The sequence below is a fragment of the Pongo pygmaeus genome, chromosome 11, assembly GCF_028885625.2.
Source record: "Pongo pygmaeus isolate AG05252 chromosome 11, NHGRI_mPonPyg2-v2.0_pri, whole genome shotgun sequence".
NCBI lineage: Eukaryota > Metazoa > Chordata > Mammalia > Primates > Hominidae > Pongo > Pongo pygmaeus.
In genome coordinates, this window is record NC_072384.2 from 133,784,617 (window position 1) to 133,802,497 (window position 17,881).

The following is a 17,881-nucleotide window of genomic DNA, read 5'->3' on the forward strand; positions in this document are numbered from 1 at the left end:
CTGGGGTGCAGTGTGGAGGTGAGGGGAACAGGGAAGGAAGCTAACCCCCACCTTGCTAGACAGGGTGTATGTGAAAGCTCTACCCCACCTGCTCTCTTGGGTATGGACAGCAGAGATTTGGATCTGATTACTAAGAACACCTTTCATCATCCTCATCCACCTGTCCACCCACCTGTCCCCTCACCTGTCCCTTGCCCGCCAACTCCAGTCCTGTGCCCTTCTCTCTGCAGCTGAAGCCCATTATCTCTGACCCTGAGTACCTGCTAGACCAGCACATCCTCATCAGCATCAAGTCCTCTGACAGCGACGAATCCTATGGTAAGGGTCTGTGGGCAAGTGCCACACCTGCCTGTGAGCTGGCGGCCTCTGATGTAGCATTGCCTTCAGGGAGAGCCTACCTGGCACTGCCGGTCATAGGCTCCTGCCTCTCCTTTCCTCATCCCAGGGCTGCTAGTGGGACCGTCACCACTAAGTCATCTTTCCCTCCCCACTAACTTCATGTCTGTGAAAGAGCAACTTAGTGATTCCTTAGTTTGCATTTTTGATGGCTGACCTCACCACGGATAGGCTTCCCCAGATCCTTGCTGGCATTGGGTGGTTTTGTTTTTTGTTTTTGGAGGCCAGAGTGCAGTGGCACGATCTTGGCTCACTGCAACCTCCGCTTCCCAGACTCAAGAGCTTCTCCTGCCTCAGCGTCCTGAGTAGCTGGGATTACAGGCATGCACCACCATCTCTGGCTAATTTTTGTAATTTTTCGTAGAGAGGGGGTTTCACCATGTTGGCCAGGCTGGTCTTGAACTCCTGACCTCAAGTGATCAGCCCGCCTCGGCCTCCCAAAGTGCTGGGATTACAGGCGTGAGCCACCGCGCCCGGTGCATTGGGTGTTATTTTTCTCCCTTCCTATCTACACTAACTTCATGTCTGTGAAAGAGCAACTTAGTGATTCCTTAGTTTGCATTTTTGATGGCTAGGAAAGTGGAACTATTTTCCATTTATTAAAATTAACCAGCTGCAATTCTTTTCGTGTGAAACGTCTGTTTGTATTATCTGCTCATGCATCTGCTGGGGATTTGATTTTGAGGAGTTCCTTGTGGAGTTCAGACGGAGTACCCTCTTGCCTGGGGAGCTGGCTGCAGATACTGTTCCCAATCCGTTTCCTTTTTATTTTAGGTTTTTTCTCTGTGCAAGTTTTAAACTTGCATGTCCTCTTGCCCGCCAATTTTGTTCTGCCGTGTCTTACGCTGCATCAAATCTTGGGAAGTTTTCATTCCCTACAGCAATCAGACGAGTGTTTAGTTCTGTCTTTCTGCTGCATTTTCTACAATATAATTTTTTTTACATCAATGAATCCACCTTTTGTTCTAAGACTTAAGACATTTGCCCCCAAAGTACTGCGGTGTTGTTCTGACGGATTTATTAAATAACCCTTGCCAGGGCCATAGTTTCAAAGGACCGTCTTTGGATGACAGAGCCAACTCTCCGGCCAAGAGTTTGGTGTTTCCGCCATGAAAAGGCAGGGTCTTCACCCAGCTGTCTCCCACTTTCCCCGCAGGCGAAGGCTGCATTGCCCTTCGGTTAGAGGCCACAGAAACGCAGCTGCCCATCTACACGCCTCTCACCCACCATGGGGAGTTGACAGGCCACTTCCAGGGGGAGATCAAGCTGCAGACCTCTCAGGGCAAGACGAGGGAGAAGCTCTATGGTAAGCAGCAAGCCCCTCCCCAGCGCCCTCTTCAGCCCTCCACTTAGGGACAGGAATGTGCTTTCTCTCAGCAAAGCTGTCGAATATTCTCTCTGCTGCGGCCTCAGAGCAGAAATCCAGCACTGGAAAAGATCTCAGACAATCTGGCCCAACCCTCACTCGACTCAAAAATTTCCCAACAGAACCCAACATCCAGCACCCCCAGATTGCCCTCCCTGACCCTGCGGATTTTTTAGGGCCCCGAACCTCACCTGTCCACCTTTAGGCCTTGTCATTCCCCCATTAGCACCTCTGCTAAAAGAAGGACCCAGGGTACCAAGCGAACCTACCTCTTGTTAAATGGCTCCTTCCAGGCTGTCCGGGGAAGACCACAGCTACAGCTGCAGTTGAGATTTAGAATTTCTTGGGCGACCTCTGCTTGTCCACACGGCCACATGGTGCCCACTCCCATATACAAACAGACCCTCGTACGTGCCTAAACCCTGCCCTCACGGTGCCCGCCCAGGTTTCTGTACCTTCTAAACCGATTTTTTTTTTTTTTTTTTTTGAGACAGAGTCTCACTCTGTGGCCCAGTCTGGAGTGCAGTGGCACGATCTCAGCTCACTGCAACCTCCACTTTTGGGGTTCAAGTGATTCTCCTGCCTTAGCCTCCAGAGTAGCTGGGACTACAGGCACCCATCACCACGCCCCGCTAATTTTTGTATTTTTAGTAGAGACAGGGTTTCACCACATTGACCAGGCTGGTCTGGAACTCCTAACCTCAAGTAATCAGTAATCCACCCATCTCTGCCTCCCGAAGTGCTGGGATTACAGGTATGACCACCGCACCCAGCTTTTTTTTCTTTTCTTTTCTTTTTTTTTTTTTTTTTGGAGACAGGGTCTTACTCTGTAGCCCAGGCTAGAGTGCAGTGGCACAATCTCGGATCACTGCAACCTCCGCCTCCCAGGTTCAAGCAATTCTCCTGCCTCAGCTTCCTGAGTAGTTGGGATTACAGGTGCCCCACTGGCTAATTTTTGTATTTTTAGTAGAGACAGGGTTTCACCACGTTGACCAAACTAGTTTGGAACTTCTGACCTCAAGTGACACACCTGCCTCGGTCTCCCAAAGTGCTGGGGTTACAGGCATGAGCCACCGCACCTGGCCTGTTTATTTTAATCTGACAAAACATACTTGCCTGATTTGTTCCTTGCTAAGACCAGTAAGTTGGAAATGTCACATGAAACGACAACTCTGGATCCCAACTCTCCTCTCTGTGGATCCACAGCAGGCTTAACTAATCAATCACTGAACTCTTATGAGGCCTCAGAATCTTGCTTAACTCACCTCCCCAGGTACTCACTATTCACTGTGCAGCTTCAGCCTGCAAATGGAAACCCCTTTGCCGTCCCTCGCCTAAGCTCTGGAAGCTGGGCCCTCACATGCTCTTTCCCGGCCCTTTCCTTCCAGACTTTGTGAAGACGGAGCGTGATGAGTCCAGTGGGCCAAAGACCCTGAAGAGCCTCACCAGCCACGACCCCACGAAGCAGTGGGAAGCCACCAGCAGGTAAAGTGGGCGTGGGGTGGGTGTCGGGGGGGTGGATATCAGGGACTCATGACAAATTAGCATGGTTTGGCCGGATGTGATGGTTCATGCCTGTAATCGTGGCACTTTGGGAGGCCAAGGCTGGAGGATCATTTGAGCCTAGGAGTTTGAGACCAGCCTGAGCAACATATCAAGACCCTGTCTCTACAAAAAAGATGTTGGCTAGGTGCAGTGGTTCATGCCTGTAATCCCAGCACTTTGGGAGGCCAAGATGGGTGGATCACTTGAGGTCAGGAGTTTGAGACCAGCCTGGCCAACATGGTGAAACCCCATCTCTACTAAAAATACAAAAATTAGCTGGGCGTGGTGGCACACACCTGTAATCCCAGCTACGCAGGGGGGCTGAGGCACAAGAATTGCTTGAACCCAGGAGGCAGAGATTGCAGTGAGCTGAGATTTCGCCACTGTACTCCAGCCTGGGTGACAGAGCGAGACTGTCTCAAATAATAATAATAATAATAAGCTGGGTGTACTAGTCCTAACTACTTAGGAGGCTGAGATGGAAGGATTGCTTCAGCCCAAAAGGCTGAGGCTGCAGTGAGCTGTGATTGTGTCACTGCACTCTAGCCTAGGCGACAGAGTAAGACCTTGTCTCAAAAAAACAAAACAAAACACTAGCGTGGCTCTGCAGACCCAGGGCCTGTGAGAAGGTGAACTGAAGCACAGAGAAACCTAGGACACAGGAGAAAGAAGCTCCAGCCCAGGAGAGGTGCTCTCCTGCCTCCTCTGCGAGTCTGCTGACTGCTGGGGAGGTTGGTGTGACTGTGACAAAGCCGGGGAAACTCTAATGTGACGGAAGTTCACTTTGACTCAGCTAACATTTGTTGAGTCCCTATGATGTGTCCAGTTCTAGAGAAATCAAGGCAAATTCAGTGCAGTCCCTGACTTAGGAACTTGCGGCCCTAGTGCATGAAGAAGTGACTGCGGAGAGAATGGAGGGATTCCAAGTCTACAGATGGTGGCTGTGTCTCCCGTGGGACAGAGGACACCAGCAATCATGGGATCTGTGGCCATCAAACCCCACCCTATCCACTAGCAAGAAAAATCACTGGGGGAAAATGCACACTGGCTGCTTTTGGCAGAGACTGAACTGAGAATAGTACAGTTGTTAAAGTCTGTATTACCAGAATACAGACGTCCTTGGTAGCAGGGCTGCCCTAACTCACTGATGTGGTCTCCGAGATCCAGAATCAAGTTCTGGTCTCTTTGCCAGCTCACCAGCCGAGGAGGCAGAACCATGCCAGCAGCAGACACAGCTTGTTCCTCTCCTCCCTCCCTTCCCCACAACTCATCCCCACCAACCCTTGCCCTCACCCCAGCCACCCCCGCTGCACACAGGAATTCTCATCTCTAGCACACTCCCTGATCCACTTCCAGCTTCCGATGTTCACAGCCGTGGGCACACAAGCATCCCCTTTCCCTCTTTCCCTCCCATGATAATCCCATCAGCAATGCATCCTGGCTCTGAAGTGTCTACTGGGTTCCAGAATCAGGATCAGTGTAGGGAAACAAATTCTTTTCCATTTTGACTAGCATGAGAACAAGCATTTATTTCTGAAGCAGGCAGTGGTGGATGGGAACAAGGTACAGCTCGGAACAAGGCTGGTGGAGCACATGGGAGCTGTGGAGTGTCCCTGACAGCCTATACACTCAGAACTCAGTTCTCAAGAGGCCGGTGCCTGACACAGTGGCAGCGTGCAGTGTGTCTGTTGGGGCCACCTCGCCCGGGTCTGGGCCATCCCCTCCATAGCTTTAAGCTGATTACCCCCTATTCCAGGCTCCAGCCTTGATCTCCTTGACCTCACACTCATTTTTCTAAATATGCACATGGCTGTCTCTATGCTGATGCTGCACACACAAACGTGTGGGCTGATGTGTTCCAGAGGAACCCCTGCCAGAGTCTGCCCTGAAAATCCCCTCCTTCCTGCCACCCAGGCCATCTCCCACCATCTCTCTGCCCTGCCAGCCTTGCCAGCTTCTCACTCCATCCTCTGCACCTGCTCACCAGCCTTCGGACCGTCCAGGAAGAGGCCAAGCCCCTCTCACCTGGAAGCCTTTGCATGTACTCTTACCACTGCCGAGAACACTCTCCCCTTCTTTCTCTCTTATCTGCTTATCTTCTTATCTCAGCTAAAAGACCACCTCCTCAGATGGGGCCTCCTGGGGTCACCCAATGCCCAGTTGGTCCCAACACTTCACTAGTCCCCATCTCTGCCCCTTGCTACTCTCAGACTTCAGCACTACATCAATACCATATCTCTGTGCCACTGAGCTTGTTTTTCTCTCCCATCAAAAGTGAGTTCCATAAGAACAGACCATGGCTGCCTTGCTCACAACCATATTCCCTCCTCCCGGCCTGAGGCCGGGTGCTTACAAGGCCCTCAGTAACCACAGTGTTGCATGGATAGATGAATGAATGAATGAATGAATGGATCACTGCCCAAGAGGTGAAGGAGTTGAGGAGAGCCCGAGAGAGCCCCAGGGTTATCAGAGGACACTTTCCTTGGGCTGGTGCTGACCCCGAGAAGGGAAGGGACCCCTGAGATGTGACTCCATGTCTTCCCTGCAGGGCCCCTCCGTGCAGTGGCTCCAGCATCACCGAAATCATCAACCCCAACTACATGGGAGTGGGGCCCTTTGGGTCACCAATGCCCCTGCACGTGAAGCAGACCTTGTCCCCTGACCAGCAGCCCACAGCCTGGAGCTACGACCAGCTGCCCAAGGACTCCCCCCTGGGGCCCTGCAGGGGAGAAAGTCCTCCGACACCTCCCAGCCAGCCGCCCATATCACCCAAGAAGTTTTTACCTTCAACAGCAAACCGGGGTCTCCCCCCCAGGACGCAGGAGTTAAGGTGAGCATCCTCTTCATTAAGACGGCTCCCTCCCTCCTTATGAAAGTGCCCTGGGCTTTCACCCTAGAACGGAAGCCTCATAAAGTCCATAATCTGTGTCCACTTGGCTCATGACTTATCCCTGGGGCCTGAACACAGCAGGCCCCTGACATGTATGTGGAGTCTTCCACGTCCTAACCTATTAGTGCAACTCGATTTCTTTTTAAAGGGTAAAAATTTGTAAAGATATTGCTAAGAAAAGGAACCTCCTATAAAAACTATATACATATCAAAAAACATGTTTCAGGCCGGGCGTGGTGGCTCATGCCTGTAATCCCAGCACTTTGGGAAGCCAAGGCGGGTGGATCACCTGAGATAGAGAGTTCGAGACCAGCCTGACCAACATGGAAAAACCCCGTCTCTACTAAAAATACTAAATTAGCCTGGGGTGGTGGTGCATGCCTGTAATCCCAGCTACTCAGGAGGCTGAGGCAGGAGAATCGCTTGAACCTGGGAGGCAGAGGTTGCGGTGAGCCAAGATCACGCCATTTTACTCCAGCCTGGGCAACAAGGGTGAAACTCCGTCTCAAAAAACAACAAATTTCGGCGGGGCACGGTGGCTCACACCTGTAATCCCAGCACTTTGGGAGGCTGAGGTGGGTGGATCACTTGAGGTTAAGAGTTCGAGTCCAGCCTGGCCAACGTGGTGAAACCCCGTCTCTACTGAAAATACAAAAATTAGCCGGGCACAGTGGCTCACACCTGTAATCCTAGCTGAGGCAGGAGAATCGCTTGAGCCCAGGAGGCAGAGGTTGCAGTGAGCCAAGATTGCACCAGTGCACCCCAGCCTGGGTGACAGAGTGAGACTCCATCTCAAAAAAAAAAAAAAAGGCCGGGTGCGGTGTCTCACACCTGTAATCCCAACACTTTGGGAGGCCGAGGCAGACAGATCTCGAGGTCAGGAGATCAAGACCATCCTGGCTAACACAGTAAAACCCCATCTCTACTAAAAATACAAAAAATTAGCTAGATGTTCTGGCATGCGCCTGTAGTCCCAGCTACTCGGGAGGCTGAGGCAGGAGAATTGCTTGAACCTGGGAGGCGGAGGTTGCAGTGAGCTGATCATGCCACTGCACTCCAGCCTGGGTGACAGAGCAAGACTCCATCTCAAAAGAAAAGAAAAAAAAATTTTCTAGAACTAGTTAACCTTTGGGCATCTCCCACTCCCTAGAGGGCCCCATGGAACAGGGTGGGAGTTTCCATGTAGAGCCTGCTCGCACCCTCCAGTTCCCCTCTTTTTTCTCGACCATGAGGTTCCCTGTTCTATAAGCAGCTTCCTAGTCTCTCCTGTGGGGGACACTTAGTTAGAAACTGGAACTAGGGATATAAAAGGCAGGGCAGCCAGCCTGCAGAGAGAGGAGGCCTGGCCCTGAAACTGGGGAAGCCCCGGACAGTGGAGAAAACTGATCTGAGTCTAGAACTGATTCAGGCAGAAGAATGGAAGCCAGATAGGAGACTGGGCCGGGCAGCTGAGGAACGGGGTCAGCACTTCCCAAAGGCACAGACGCTCTCTGGTGCTGCTGGAACAGAGCAGAGCCAACCATGGGCACCTCGTGGATATACAAGTGGGGAGCTCTACATGTTTCTAGTAGCCGCAGGATGACAGACAGACGTGAAAGTACAGGCCCAATTACCAACGATTTAAGATGCGCAAAATAGCATGAGCACAACGATGTAAGATGGGCAAAATAGCATGAGCACTGTCTTCCCTTGAGGCTCTTTGCTGGCTTATCATAACCTCAGGGGTTCACTCTCAGCCTCTCTTCCTCTAACACTGGTTTTTTCTTCATCTTTTTTCCATGAGGAGTTGGGTGCTGTCCGCCACACAGGGCAGAGCCAGCAGCGGGTGTGTTCTCCATCACACTGTCCTCCAGCTCCACCCTTCCCAGGCCTGATCTGGCAGGGTCTTCCTCTGGATGGAGGAGCTGTTGACAGTCTCATTTCTCAAGATGTGCGAGATATGCTCTAAAAAACAGTTAGGCCAGGCGTGGTGGCTCATGCCTGTAATCCCAGCACTTTGGGAAGCCAAGGTGGGCAGATCACTTGAGGTCAGGAGTTTGAGACCAGCCTGACCAACACGGTGAAACCCCATCTCTACTAAAAATACAAAAATCAGCCAGGCGTAGTGGCCCACACCTGTAATCCCAGCTACTCAGGAGTCTCTGAGACAGGAGAATCGCTTGAACCCGGGAGGTGGAGGTTGCAGTGAGCTGAGGTCACGCCACTGCACTTTAGCCTGGGTGACACAGCAAGACTCCGTCTCAAAAAAAAAAAATAGATGAGAGGAAGTCAGGAACAGAGAGAGGAAAGGACAGGACAGGATAGCCCTGAAGCTCAGCTCAGCTGTCTCTCTCTTTACCTCTGTACAGAGTGTGTTGATAGGGTGTCAGACCCTGGTCATTCCCTAAGAAACTTGGAGGGAGGAGAAACAGCCTCAGTTTCCTGCCCTGGAAATATGAGGACAAAGGCACTATTCAGTGGGTATCAAGGTGCCCGTGTGGCCACCTCTTTGGAGACCCCAGGAAATGGAGCTCTAAGCAACCAGAAAGAAAAAGGAGCGTGATTATTTGTGTAAGTGAATGCTTTTCAGTTCCCAAAGCGAATGGATCTTGGTGCGTAACAATGAGCACACAGCTTGGTGGGAGCATGTTCCCCACAGCCCCATGGTGACAGCTGCAGACAGGCTGCCATCCACGGGCGAGGGGCCCGCAGGGTGCACTTCTAACTCACTGCTCACTAAGGAGGCGCTTGGAGCCTGGAGCCCTGCAGCTCGCACACCTGCCTCATCCCTTTCCGCTGCTCCAGGTCCCAGGCTCAGCCAGAGCAAAGGCTGTGGAAGGGAGTGTTACAAGCACCATCAGTGTTTCCCCACCATCACCCAGACCCAAGTGCAGGGACTGACCTTCCCGGTTTGCCAAGTACTGTCCCAGTTTTAGCACTGAAAGTCCCACATCTCAGGAAACCCTTCAGTCCTGCGCAAGCAAGGACAACTGGTGACCTCAGACTGAAGCTGTGCAGTTAGGAAGGGGACTCTTCCCAGTCCCTGGCCAGTGCTTAGCTGCTTTAGAGATGAGACTCATCTCCTGAATCTGAGAAGTACAGTCATTTGCTGCAGGAATCAACTCGTCCCCTAGATATCGGTTCCCTTATTCAACAACTGTGGCCTGCTATAGGAGTCAATTTCTTGTTACCTTTGGTCAGGGGAGTAAGACTTACTTTTGAGTTTTTCATGGTTTTCCCCAGTCTTCCCCACCCGCCCCCACCAAGCTTCCCCTCTCTAAGTGCAACAGAAGCCTCCTCTTAGAGGGAAGGCTTCCCTGGTCGTTATCTCGCTGCTCTTTTCCCAGAGGAGTGAGCTTTAGAATCACAAAAGGGCTTGCACACAGGGCTCTCTTCCTGGTCCTGCCCCCAGTTCTCTGAAGTCAGCCCCCTCCTCCCATCTCAGCCCCTGAGAGAGGGTGGTCAGAGGTCAGGACTTCTTGCTCCTTCATCTGAAAACGTGACCATGCCAGTTGCACCCTCCTGTGCCCTCTTCCCTTGGCTAACTCACAGCAACGGCCTTTGAGGGTCCACACGGGGGTCAGAAGAGGGCTGCACATGGAGGGGCGCCTTTCCAAAGTCCTTGTTTGAGGCCCTAGCATTTCTATGTATGTACCTGCTCTAAGGTGTTTCCAAAAATTAATGGGCAACACCCCCAAGTGCACAGTCAGGCTCCCTTTGGTGTGTCCCTGAGGCCAGCCTCCTTGGAGCTCCATGGCATCTCACCGGCACCTGTGTGAGGACGACATCCCGCCTTTGTCCCCTGAGCCCACATCTGCTCCCCAAAGAGTCACTGTTGAGTGCCTCTGAGCAGCTTCTCAGTGCACATCCCATCAGCAACAGGTGCAACACCCTCAACAGCTCAGTGGGTTCCCAGCGATCCACAATTTCTTCACGATAGCTTCCTTTTTTGTAGAAAGCAGAACCCAGAACACTCCCCTGGGAGATTCTGCTGCTGGTCAGGAAGTAAAATGTGTTCCCATTCCTTGTTCTCATAGTTTGCTCAGCAGGAAATCACCTCCAGTCAGAGCAGTGATAAATCAGAACACAAACAAGCAAAGGCAGCGCTTGCCTACTTTGGGTCACAACACAGGAGCTTCCCCTGCCCATGAGTTGAGCAGGCCTTTCTTCTAGCTACTGGCCTTGGTTTCCCCAGTACTCGCAAGTGTCCAAGTTCCCTCTGACTTGCACCACAGCCACCATGTGTTTCTTCCACTCTGAGTTAGGAGAGGCTTCCAGGGAGAGGACTTCATGTGGCTGGGAAGGACACTGTGTTAACCGGGATGTCGGGCCCCCTCAGCTCAGATTCTGTCCTTGTTTGTGGCTGTGTTGCTGTGCCTGGGGAAGCATCTCACACACGAGTTTAATAGATGGAGCCTCTTGAGCTTTCACACTCAAGTAGCACAAGTGGTTCCTGAGCAGGAGGTGTGATCGCCTTCCTGAGCGGTCATGCACATGCCGGGTCGGAGCAGAATTGCTGGAGTCAGAGGAGAGGCTCGGGGGTGGGGATGGGAGGAGCCAGGAAAGGAGGCCTGTTGACTGGGGAGGTGGGAAGGGGCTGTGGAGAGCAGGCTCATCTGATGAGGATGAGGGGTTGATACTGAGGTGCCATGTAAGTTCTCGCTTCATTTCTCCTACAAATCCTCCAGTGCCATGCCCCTTGCTCACAGATGCTCTGATGTGAACAGGTTTTATAGTGGAAAAGGTCCCAGGCCAGAACTGAGGCTGTCTTTGAGGACAACGTATGTGAACATAGTACTGTTTCCTCTTCCTTTTTTTTTCACTTGAGGTGAAATTCACTTAACATGAAATTAACCATTTCAAAATGAACAGTTTGCTAGGCTGGGCACAGTGGCTTATGCCTGTAATCCCAGCACTTTGGGAGGCCAAAGCGAAAGGACTGCTTGAAGCCAAGAGTTCAAGACCAGCCTGGGCAATATAGTGAGACTCCCCATCTCTACAAAATAAAACAAAACAAAAAAATTAGCCAGGCCTGGAGGCGTTGCTACTCCCAGCAATGTCCAGCTACTCCTAGCTACTCCCAAGTAGTCTCAGCTACTTGGGAGGCTGAGGGGAAGGACTGCTTGAGCCCAAGAGGTTGAGGCAGCAGTTAGCCATGATCGCACCACTGCACTCCAGCCTGGGCGACAGAGCGAGACTCTGTATCTAAAACAAAACAAGGCAAAACAATTTGGTGCCATTCAGTACATTTGCAATGTTACACATCTCTATCTAGTTCAGAAACATTTGTATCACCCCAAAGAAAGACCCGGAGCCATTAAGCAGCCATGCTCCCATGTCTTCTCCCCTGGACATGTGTTTTCCCTGCTCTGTCCCTGGCTCTAGGCCCAGTGACCTGGGGAAGAACGCAGGGGACACGCTGCCTCAGGAGGACCTGCCGCTGACGAAGCCCGAGATGTTTGAGAACCCCCTGTATGGGTCCCTGAGTTCCTTCCCTAAGCCTGCTCCCAGGAAGGACCAGGAATCCCCCAAAATGCCGCGGAAGGAACCCCCGCCCTGCCCGGAACCCGGCATCTTGTCGCCCAGCATCGTGCTCACCAAAGCCCAGGAGGCTGATCGCGGCGAGGGGCCCGGCAAGCAGGTGCCCGCGCCCCGGCTGCGCTCCTTCACGTGCTCATCCTCTGCCGAGGGCAGGGCGGCCGGCGGGGACAAGAGCCAAGGGAAGCCCAAGACCCCGGTCAGCTCCCAGGCCCCGGTGCCGGCCAAGAGGCCCATCAAGCCTTCCAGATCGGAAATCAACCAGCAGACCCCGCCCACCCCGACGCCGCGGCCGCCGCTGCCAGTCAAGAGCCCGGCGGTGCTGCACCTCCAGCACTCCAAGGGCCGCGACTACCGCGACAACACCGAGCTCCCGCATCACGGCAAGCACCGGCCGGAGGAGGGGCCACCAGGGCCTGTAGGCAGGACTGCCATGCAGGTGCGCTGCGCCACACGTGGGTTCGTGTGCATTTGTGTGTGTGTGCATGCGTGAGTGCGTATGTGTGCGCCTATGCATATGTGTGTGCGCATGTGTGTGTGCACGCATGCATATGTGCGTGCATGTGTGAACGCATGCATGTGCACACATGCAAGTGATGGTCCTGGGAACTGCTCCATGAGACGGGAGAGTCAGTATTTGAACCCAGGTCTGCCTGTCCCACACATCCCTGACCCTGCATTGCCTCTGCAGCAGTTGTTAAAAGGAAGAAAGGCTGGGCTGTGGATAAACTCTTAGTCTAGTGTCAGGCCCAGAGGAAGAAGATTCCATAAAGAAAAGGAGCCTAAATCATTTATATCTCATTGTTATTATAAATTTTTTTTGAAACTGAGTTTCGCCAGGCACGGTGGATCACGAGGTCAGGAGATCGAGACCATCCTGGCCAACATGGTGAAACCCCGTCTCTACTAAAATACAAAAAATTACCTGGGCATGGTGGTGCACGCCTGTAGTCCCAGCTACTTGGGAGGCTGAGGCAGGGGAATTGCTTGAACCTGGGAGGCAGAGGTTGTGGTGAGCCGAGATCGTGCCACTGCACTCCAGCCTGGTGACAAAGCAAGACTCCGTCTCAAAATAAATAAATAAATAAATAAATAACGGAGTTTCACTCTTTGTTGCCCAGGCTAGAGTCCAGTGGTGTGATCTCAGCTCACTGCAACCTCCGCCTCCTGGGTTCAAGCAATTCTCCTGTCTCAGCCTCCCGAGTGGCTGGGATTACAGGCACCTGCCACCACGCCTGGCTAATTTTTGTATTTTTAGTAGAGATGGGGTTTCACCATGTTGGCCAGGCTGGTCTTGAACTCCTGACCTCAGGTGATCTGCCTGCCTGGGCCTCCCAAAGTTCTGGGATTACAGGCATGAGCCACCGCACGCAGCCTCATTGTTATTATTAAGTCGCATTCATACTTGAAAATTTCCCAATATTTTGGAGAATTCAGCATGCTTTCCCTCTCCTTCATGTAAAATAAAAAATTTTTTGAGCAAAACTAAAAGTGATTAAGAACAGACTCCAGGCCGGGCATGGTGGCTCATGCCTGTAATCCCAGCATTTTAGGAGGCCGAGGTGGATGGATCACCTGAGGTCAGGAGTTCGAGACCAGCCTAACCAATATGGTGAAACCCTGTCTCTATTAAAAATACAAAAATTAGCTGGGCATTGCGGTGTGCGCCTGTAATCCCAACTACTCGGGAGGCCGAGACAGGAGAATTGCTAGAACCCAGGAGGCGGAGGTTGCAGTGAACCGAGATCGCGACACTGCACTCCAGCCTGGGCGACAGAGTGAGAATCCATCTCAAAAAAGAGAACAGACTGCAGAGTCAGGCTATGTTGGGTTTGAATCCCAGCCCTCCCGCTTCCTGGCTCTGTGCCTTGAGCCTCAGTTTACCCATCTGTAAAAAGGGGCTGTTAATAGTACCTACCTCATAGACTTAGGAGAATTGCATTGTAGGCTATTACGTATTATTACCATGTATTATCATCTATATAGAAATTATATATTTATATTTATGTATTTACATTGATATCCATTAATATCATTTCATATATATACTATACATATTACATATGTGTATATATTTTATATATATATATGGTACGTACCTGGGTGTGGTGCTATGCACCTGTAGTCCCAGCTACTGGGGAGACTGAGGCATGAGGCTAGCTGGAGCCCAAGAATTCAAGGCTGCAGTGAGCTATGATTGCACCACTGCATTCCAGACTAGGCAACAGAGTAAGACCTCATTTCTAAAAAACAATTTTTTTTAATAAGTAGGTAAAGTACTTAGAACAGTGAGTGCTGGCTCTTCTCAGCTACATGTTAAAGGAAGCCTGGCCTAGCCCACAGCTTGTAGGGACCCGGGCCACTTAGTTCAACATGGCCTGGTGAGAATGAGCCCTGACAGCCCTTCTGTTCTTGTCCCACAGTGAAGCCCTCAGTGAGCTGCCAGTGAGTCGGGAGCCCAGAGGAACGGCGTGAAGCCACTGGACCCTCTCCCGGGACCTCCTGCTGGCTCCTCCTGCCCAGCTTCCTATGCAAGGCTTTGTGTTTTCAGGAAAGGGCCTAGCTTCTGTGTGGCCCACAGAGTTCACCGCCTGTGAGACTTAGCACCAAGTGCTGAGGCTGGAAGAAAAACGCACATCAGACGGGCAACCAACCAACAGTCTGGGTCCCCAGCTCGCTCTTGGTACTTGGGACCCCAGTGCCTTGTTGAGGGCGCCATTCTGAAGAAAGGAACTGCAGCGCCGATTCGAGGGTGGAGATATAAATAATAATAATATTAATAATAATAATGGCCACATGGATCGAACACTCACGATGTGCCAAGTGCTGTGCTAAGTGCTTTACGAACATTCGTCATATCAGGATGACCTCGAGAGCTGAGGCTCTAGCCACCTAAAACCACGTGCCCAAACCCACCAGTTTAAAACGGTGTGTGTTCGGAGGGGTGAAAGCATTAAGAAGCCCAGTGCCCTCCTGGAGTGAGACAAGGGCTCGGCCTTAAGGAGCTGAAGAGTCTGGGTAGCTTGTTTAGGGTACAAGAAGCCCGTTCTGTCCAGCTTCAGTGACACAAGCTGCTTTAGCTAAAGTCCCACGCGTTCCGGCATCGCTGGGCTGAGAGCAGGGATCTACCTGGCTTCTCAGTTCTTTAGTTGGAAGGAGCAGGAAATCAGCTCCTACTCTCCAGTGGAGAGATCTGGCCTCAGCCTGGGCTAGAGATGCCAAGGCCCGTGCCAGGTTCCCTGTGCCCTCCTCGAGGTGGGCAGCCATCACCAGCGACAGTTAAGCCAAGCCCCCCAACACGTATTCCATCGTGCTGGTAGAAGAGTCTTTGCTGTTGCTCCCGAAAGCCGTGCTCTCCAGCCTGGCTGCCAGGGAGGGTGGGCCTCTTGGTTCCAGGCTCTTGAAATAGTGCAGCCTTTTCTTCTATCTGTGTGGCTTTCAGCTCTGCTTCCTTGGTTATTAGGAGAATAGATGCGTGATGTCTTTCCTTATGTTGCTTTTTCAACATAGCAGAATTAATGTAGGGAGCTAAATCCAGCGGTGTGCGAACGCAGAAGGGTATGTGCCCCACATTCCCACGATGGAAGTCTGCGTGACCAATAAATTGTGCCTTTCTCACTCAGCTGCGTGTGTGGCATTTTTCTTGACATTCGGAGCCATAGATATCCTTCTAGATGGCAGGGCCTGCACAGGGCACAACTGAGGCAGTTAAGAGTTCATGGTGGTGATGGACGGTGTTGCCTCGACCAGATGGGACACCATAGAGCCAGTTTGAAGCTGGTCCTGGACCGGGAACAGGAATAAACCGCACTCCTTCCTTCCACCCACACATCTTCCTGGCACTCCAAGCACCCTGCGGCCACCCAGAGGCCACGAGCATCCCCTCCAAACCTGCTGTCCTGCAGCCCACAAGTTCCCCCCAGCTTTTATAAGTTTTCACCACTTAAGCTGCAGTGACAAAAAACACATGTCAACACTCCTCAGGTCATGGGTTCCCAGGTCAGGGAGCAGCCCCCGGCCCAGAGGCACAGTGCGGGCCACTTCCATGGCACCTCTGCCCCACCTTGGGCTGCCTGGCCTCTGCTTCTGCTCACAGACACCAGGCCTGGGCTCCAGGCAGGGCCTGGAGCAGTGTCTTTGGCAGCCTCCAAGCAAACCATTCACTCCTACGCCTCAGTGGCACGTGGAGCCCAGCAGGGGCAGGACTGAGTGCCTGCTGGGACCATGGCTCCCTACCCCCACTCAGGTGTCCCCACCCTGCAGGCTCACTGCCTGGTGTCCATGTAGAACCTGACCTAAGTCCCAGGCCCCAGCCTCTGACTCAACAGACGAAGGGCCACGGTGGAGAGAGAGCTGGAGACACCCAGGCATTCTTTAGTCTCCCAGGCCCCATCACCAGAGCTGAGGACCCAGGCATGGATGCCCATGGTCCCTGGGGAACCCACTGGCTGCTGGGGTGGGCTGGCCTGCTACACAAGTGCCATCATCTGCTCACCCACAGGGAGAATGTCAAGCCCGAGGCCCCATGCCTGCTTAGGATGGATGTCTAGGCGCTCCCCAGCATTTCTGTGGGTTCCCAGGAGATATGGGTAGGAGAGCAGCTGTATGGGGCATACGTCATGCTCCCCCTCACCTGCTCTGGGTTCTAGTCACTCAAGCAAACGCAGTGCCCCCACCACAGTCACACCCAGGGCTGCTGTGAGGACCTGGCTTTGATTGCACGTGGTCGGACAGCTGAGGCCCACCTGGTGCTCAGAACAGGAAATGCTGTGGAATGCAAGAATTTTCATCCTTGCCTTTTCCATCTCTCTACCCTGCACCCACCCCGAGAGGTCCCTGACCGCTTTCTCCCTAGGCTCTTTGTTGCCGTGATCATCTGGGTTCCACCTTGACCAGGTCTCTCTCCTGTCTCTCCTTTCCTGACAATTCTAGGCATTCCAAACACCCAGTTTCCCCCTTCTGGCAGGGTGAGGGGGAACCCAGACATCCCCACCTCCTTATCACCTACGTAATTCACCTCCAAGGAATTCACCTCCACCAGGCTCCCTAACCAAGAAGGCAGGTCAATTAGGCAGCTCTCCCCATCAAAGTGCTCCATTCCTAGGATGAATTCCACTACCCTCTGAGATTGCAGATGCTGCTACAGTCACTGTTCCTTTTCAGAGGTAATTTTTTCCTTCTCTGCTTGATGTTGTGAAGGCTTGTTGAGAGCAGCAGAGTTTGTGCCGACAGGAAGGTGTTACCCTCATGATGGACAGTCTCTAGCAGCGCTCTTCCCAGCGCCTCCACACACCACCCCCCGCCCCGCCAGCCTGGAGGGCAGCGCCTGCAGCCCGTGCCACCTGCAGGGACAGAGTCAGCCACGGGCTCCTCCTCCTTCCTTCATTTCCATTCTTTTTCCACACCATTTTCCCCACCCGGATAGGAGAGAAATTAGTGAGTCATTCAGAAAAGCTCTCTCCCACAGCTACCTTCCCTAGTTCCAGCCTACCAGGTTCTCATCTTTGCATGTCCTTAAAATAGCTCCTTTCTCTTGGCAAACAAATTTCCATGGAGACCCAGCTATGGGAAGGCCCAGAAGCTTTCTGCAAGGCAGCAAACTCAGCTCCCAGCCTTCACTCCAACAGAGACCCTTTATAATGCAAATGTGTGGTCTCACCCCCACAGACACTCCCACCCACAAAGGTCCCATTTTGGGAAATCTGAACCACCCAAGGAACGCACTGGGAGGTTGAGTCTAGGTATAGGCAATCTAATTTCTTGTTATTTTCTGACAGGCTGGCTGGCCTGCACTGGTGAGTTCTCTCTCAGGTCACAGCAGATCGAACCACTAGGCTTACCAGTGACTAATCTCACAGCAGGCATACCCAGCTCATGCTCTTCCTCCATGCACTTGGCATGTTGATGGGGTGCACTGGGCCTTGGGGGTCAGTGCTTCTATTGAGGGAGGCCATGGGTGGGAGGGATCCTGGACTATGGGAACAGATAGAATGGGGCTTAAATGTCTTTTATTTCCTAAAACTATAATCTTGCACAGGTTTCTTAGCTTTTGTGAGCCTCGGTCTCCTCATCTGTGCAATGGAAAGAAGGCTACCTGGTGTGGTTGTCGAAGATTCACTGAGCTCATCTCTGCAAAGCCCCTGGCTCGGTTCCTGGCCCTGCTGTAG

At 52.4% G+C, this 17,881-nt stretch overlaps 1 protein-coding gene across 2 annotated transcripts in view; it reads left to right on the forward strand.

Moving 5' to 3' along the window:
* The window catches only part of INPP5D (inositol polyphosphate-5-phosphatase D), a 149,259-nt gene extending 133,923 nt beyond the window's left edge, over positions 1–15,336 (forward strand). Inside the window, exons 22-27 of one of the 2 annotated variants that reach the window (XM_054477564.2) lie at positions 231–318; positions 1,553–1,702; positions 3,151–3,247; positions 5,856–6,137; positions 11,562–12,153; positions 14,138–15,336. In XM_054477564.2, coding sequence (XP_054333539.1) covers positions 231–318; positions 1,553–1,702; positions 3,151–3,247; positions 5,856–6,137; positions 11,562–12,153; positions 14,138–14,140 — 1,212 coding nt within the window. In that variant the 3' untranslated portion in view covers positions 14,141–15,336. The remainder of the gene's footprint in view (positions 1–230; positions 319–1,552; positions 1,703–3,150; positions 3,248–5,855; positions 6,138–11,561; positions 12,154–14,137) is intronic. The other variant, XM_054477565.2, reaches the window with a different exon arrangement.
* Positions 15,337–17,881: the final 2,545 nt, after the last annotated feature.